Source organism: Dermacentor silvarum, chromosome 6 (genome assembly GCF_013339745.2).
Source record: "Dermacentor silvarum isolate Dsil-2018 chromosome 6, BIME_Dsil_1.4, whole genome shotgun sequence".
NCBI lineage: Eukaryota > Metazoa > Arthropoda > Arachnida > Ixodida > Ixodidae > Dermacentor > Dermacentor silvarum.
Window position 1 is genome coordinate 178,304,199 of NC_051159.1, and position 5,757 is coordinate 178,309,955.

General features: G+C 46.8%; 1 protein-coding gene across 1 annotated transcript; it reads left to right on the top strand.

Annotated features, from left to right (window-relative positions):
• Positions 1–506: 506 nt before the first annotated feature.
• LOC119456459 (toll-like receptor 2) lies at positions 507–3,436 on the top strand. The gene has a single exon (XM_037718260.2). It carries the CDS (start codon positions 1,027–1,029, stop codon positions 3,391–3,393), a length of 2,367 nt encoding a protein of 788 aa, XP_037574188.1. The 5' UTR covers positions 507–1,026; the 3' UTR covers positions 3,394–3,436.
• The last annotated feature ends 2,321 nt before the right edge of the window (positions 3,437–5,757 follow it).

The following is a 5,757-nucleotide window of genomic DNA, read 5'->3' on the forward strand; positions in this document are numbered from 1 at the left end:
CTGCCTCGTTTAGCTGCGGGGACACCAGGCGCACCTCATATCGCGCATGGGGAAAAAGAAAAACAAGCGCAATAATTATTTGCAACACCCGTAAATTACCCAGAAACGATAAAATTTCGCGAGACATTTCACTTAATTTGCCTCCCATTTCTTCTTAATATAAAGTTTGCGTAAGGCAGAGTTCTCGCGGGACATCTGACAACGGCAGCGCCACACTTTAGAACGCTTGATTAGGAATTGTTTTGCAAAAGCTGTATTTAGTCAACACGTATTTAACTCCACAAAAGAACTTTCCGTACTGTTCACCTTCCCCCCCCCCCTCCCCCTCTTTTCGCTAGCTCTGATCTCATTGGTATTTGGAATTATACAAGGACAGCGGTCTAAATTTTACGACACTACAGTAAACACACTACGCTCCGGAGCACTTGGATGCATAATTTATTTTAAAAGGCCCATTCAACCCACCCATTCGGAAATTTGTCTACTCATCACCGTAACGTGCCCCTTCTCCTCCTCAAGTATAAACGAGGAGCCTTGCTTAGTTCCCCGAGGACACCGGAGAGCAAACAACACGAACCTCGTATGACGCATGAAACCAGAGAAAAAACGAGGGTTGGGTAATTATTTTCAACACTTCTATTTGGGCTATAAAAGTGAACCTTTTGCCCCACATTGCACTTTAGCTTCTCCCTATTTTCACCTAAATTGAAGTTCGTATCTCGTGCAGTTGTTTTAGGAGTCTGGGAAACATTGCGAATAACGGCAGTATGACACTCGGGAAATCTTAAATAACTTTCTATAACAACTCTAATTGCCCTACACAGATTAAACACTTATTCCTCGTTATTCAAAACACTGTGCGTAGCATTTCATTTCTCATCAGTCACACCTGGAGTAGCATGCCAGGCGCGGCACCAGGCAAACCTTTGCAACAGTCATTAAAGAGCCTATCTGTCTCCACTGACATTGTGCTTTCCATAGGCGATCAGCATCAGTCCGCTTAAATGCAGTGATTTATACAACTTCATGTGCGTCTTTCGAGTCGGCATTTGCACCGATGAACGAGTCTTATTGTTACCGCGAATGTCTGCGTGCTGTAATATCATTACATCTTTATCACAGGAGAGTATGCAAGCAGAAGTACTACTCGCTGCCCTGTGGCTGTCTGCGGTCGCCGCCCAGATGAAATCGCCGTGCCACGAGCAAGCGGGTCTATATGTGGAAGCTGTGCTACTGCAGGACTGTATAATGACTCGCAAAGGCTACAATCAAGCGGACGTCGAGTGTTACGTGATCGAGAAGCCGAGTTCACAAGTCCCTCCAAAAGTAGGCGTCATAAAAGCTACTGCGACGCTGCACTCCAACCTCTCATTGTGGACAGTTCGTGAACGCATTTGGGGGACCTGCGAGTCTCTTCGCAATTTTAGCTTCGAATGTTGTTACCAGCATAACAGAAATGAAACATCATCACATTCTGCTCATGATGTAAGTAACCTTCGACGCATTGCGCAGTTTAATGAGCTCATTACAGCACAGATTGGAGGATGCGCAAGAAATCATACGCATATTAGCTGTAGCGTAAAGGTGTTCATACCGTTATCGGTGAAGGAAGATGTGGCTGACAAGCCTAACATATTACACAACAAATCACAGAACACGTGCCATGCTTACATTGAGACGCCTGGTGGGGTCATCTCGGACTCTGCTGATGCCACAAATGTCACCTTCCTCGAAGGCAATGAAAGTTTGTCCGAAATATTGCAAAGTCAGGACGCCTTTAAAAACGCTACGCGAGTTATATTATATGGCTGTTCGTTCGACGCGTTTGCATTAGTTGACTTGAAGTTAGCACCAAATTTGCAACACCTTAAATTTTATGGCACTTCATTGAAAAATGTGACGAATGGTGCGTTAGGACCTGTTCTGGGCGTGCAAAAGCTATCGTTCTTAAAGTCCAGAATGAGCTCAATTCCTCAAGCGATCTTTTCCATCGACACTCTTCAAAGCCTAAGCGTTAAGCATGCACTAATTGGGTCTAACGGATCTTTCTCAATCGTTCCATCGAGCCGTATGAAGAACAGTTCGATCACGAATCTGAACTTAAAAGGGACAGCGTTGTATTCCCTGGCTGATCGTGCCTTCTGCAACTTTCCTATGCTTGAAAATTTGAACTTACAACTGTGTTCTTTGAAGATTATGTACGGCTCCCCTTTCATCTGTCTCCAACGCCTAAGGAATCTAAAGCTCAAAAACAACGAACTGACAACTATCACTAACGAAACTTTCCAAGGCCTGGTGAGCTTAACGGCACTGAGGCTCACGAAGAACAGGATAGCATTTCACGATCCTACACCTGTGTTCGCTCCACTGGTCAGTCTGGACATTCTCCATTTGGGCGACAACAGGATCGATGTTCTCTTTCCAGAAATGTTTGTCAGTCTTCCTGTGACGAAGCTCACGCTAGCGCTCAACTACATAACGGCGTGGTCGGCACCTATCTTCTCCCGCATGACTTACCTAAATAACTTGCGCCTGGATGGTAACAAGATTCGCGTCTTGGACGACACCATGTACAAGGACGTGGCCAACGTGTCGAACGTTCGCATCTGCTACAACCCTTGGGATTGCACCAACTGTGACATCAAGAACGTGCAACTGTTTCTGCTCGAAACTGGCCGCCGCAACCACTGCTGTGTGGATTGCGTCGTCTGCAGTGACGGCCAGGGGCGGCTAGCCAACATCCTCGTCATGGACACAGCTCCCGGTACCGAACAGGCATGTCAACCACCAGACTACTACGTCATGATAGGTGTGCCAATCATTATGATCATTCTTTTCGGCTCGGTGACGTCTTACGCAGTGTACACTAAAAGGTGGTACATCCGCTACTTCCTGCTCTTCCTCCGCGTCAATGTCAAGGCCTACCGGCGACTGCGTTCGGCGGACCGCATTCTGTGGGACGCCTTCGTCTCCTACCACAACTCGGACGCCGAATGGGTGTGCGAGCACATAGTTCCGACGCTGGAATCAACGGCGCTTCGATTCCGTTTGTGTGTAGCGGAACGGGACTTCATACCGGGACTCCCAATCGCAGAGAACGTGTGCCGTGGCATAGCGCAGAGCCGTAAGTCGTTGTTCGTGCTGAGCAGCCAGTTTTCCACGAGTCGCTGGTGCATGTTTGAGCTTACGCTGGCACAGCATCGCCTGTTCGAGTCGGACCGTGAGAACCAGATGGTCTTCATACGCCGGGAGCCGATGGACGAGTCCACGCTGTGCCCTTTGCTGAGATACCTGTTGAGGACGAAGACCTACGTCCAGGCACCGCCCGAAGACGCCGACGAAAGTGTGCGCGACTATTTCTGGCTGCAGCTTCGCGCGGCATTGGAGTTGTAAATATGGCGCACTTTAGCGTGCCAGTTACCGTTTTCCTAGCTACTTTTACACCCTCACCTATAGTCGTATAGGCTCCGCGCAGTCAAGTTTGCGGCGATCGCGGCGCCATCTGTCGCAGCGCTGCCGTAACAATGAGACGGCCAAAGCGCAAAAGGACGGTGGCATGTTTCTATACACAGGACGGTGTCGGAGGCGCGGAATCGGTAGTGGTGTTGGGTTTTTCTCAACGTTGACAATGGCATCCTCCAACTGGACGAATTGTAATGCGCCGATTGAAAGTGCCCGCGAAAGGAGAGCAACAAGTGCCGATACTGTTGCATTAAAAATTGCCACAGCCACGAAGGTCAGCCGGGCGTCAAACTGCATTGATTTCCTGGCCGGCCGTGGGAGCAACAACGACGAAAAAAATGGATTGTTGCTGTGCGAAGAGTAAAGTACTAATTAATATAGTAGTGCGCTTTACTAGTACCATATAAACGATATACTTCGCTTAAGTTGTAACTGTTTGAGGTAGTGCACCTGTATTTGCGCGTTTTGCTTCTACGGGTGGTGGTGGGAGCATTTTTGCACAGGATATTCAGTAGCGTAGCCCGAAACTGGACGGTTGGACGAACTGGACAAAGTCTGGTTAACCTCCCTGCCTTTCCTTCCTCCTTCTCTCTCTCCCCCTTGTTCGTAAGCAAATGCCGTGTAGTTTTTTGTAGGTTGCATGAGAATTTTTGCTGCTTCGCTTGCGTGTGTGTCATCATGGGAAGTAGTGACAATGAACTAGAGAATCCCAGTGACTGTAGCGAGCAAAATGTTGATTAAGAACCAAATTATCTCAATAAAACGACCGAAAATCGATAAGCTTCCATAAAATAGAACGAAGTTTAAAACCCACAACTGCACGATAAACAGATATCACAGTGCTGTAAAATGCGTAAGTTAGATTATATTAAGTGAAAAAAATTGATGCATAAATTTATATCTTACGCAAATTGGTTGCAATGTTTACAAGAGCTGTGCAGAGGTCCCGCTCAAACGTAGTCGTATATTTCAGAGCTATTTATTCAAAATCAAATTTTGTCCGTTTTAGATGTAATATTAGGTACAGTTTACACAACTGTGAAATTACTTTTCATTGCCGATTAACAGAGTTGGGGATTTTCTAGTTTCGTTTTGAAATGTTGTGATTAAACAAATATTCTTAAAGGGAAACTGAACAGGTTTCCAAAAAAATCGAGTTATAAGCACCATTTGATACTTTTGAACACCCTGAACACGAAAATCGACAAGAAATTTGACATGGCGCAGCCAAAAACGCGTTATTAGCAAAAAAAACTCCGAGCTGCGACTGGGCGGCGCGCGCCGCATCCGGCTCGCATCGATGATTGGTGGAGCGCACCGTGACGTCAATCCATGGGTCCACGAGAGCCCGCCGCAACGTGACAGCTTCTCACCAGGTACTGCGACTACCTTCTAGACGATTTCGCACGGTTCAGTTGCTGTTATGGATAATTTTGATCACTTAGGGGTGATTGGCGTGACACCATATGCGTTTGAACCAGTGGCCCGACAACGAGAAACACCTACGCCAAGCGCGAGTGCGATCGCCAGCGCGGAAGTTGGAATGGCCGGAGCCCGCCGGATCCGAGGACCTAATCGCGACATTTGCCATTGCGGCATTTGTGCCAGACAAATATACGCCGCACGGAAGTGATTTTTTTTTTTGTAGTATAGCTGTGCTGTTTTGTGACCCACGGTGCTAGAAGCAGCGTTCGACATTGCCTTAGCAGTCAGAGTGAGATTGTATTACTTCATACCGGGCGTCCTTATAACAGAATACGGAAAGAAATACTCGTTTTGTACACAGTAGAGAGACTCGTTTTGTACACAGTGCATTCTAGTGTTGCTGGTTTGCAAGTAATAAAGTGCGACTGCCGAATTTCCCTGAAGGTACACATCGCATGGAAATTATTGTATTTGCAATATAATTTAATTCAGTGCAGATATTACTTCCACAGATGCATTCTGCTGTGCTGTGACAGCAACAAACAATGCGTGCTATCATTGCTGTATTCTATCTTGCAGCGAATGCGGAGACGCACTGTCAGCACAGTGCATTTTGCAGTTACCAAGTTACTAAGATAACAATACAAGGTGCAGACGTGCCAGACAAATATAAGCCGCACGGAAGTGAATTTTTCTTATTTTGGCACTACAGCTGTGATGTTTTGTGACCCACGGTGCTAGAAGCAGCGTTCGACGCCGCGACGGCGTGCTTGGGCTGCTTGCAATGTCGTGCGGGAATTTGACTAAAAACAAAAAAGTGTGCCACTGCACGTTGTTATGCATATCTCTGCGGTTTACTGTAGTTCTATT

Coding starts and splice junctions, on each gene's coding strand:
- LOC119456459 (XM_037718260.2), top strand. CDS start 1,027: ATGTGCGTCTTTCGAGTCGGCATTTGCACCGATGAACGAGTCTTATTG.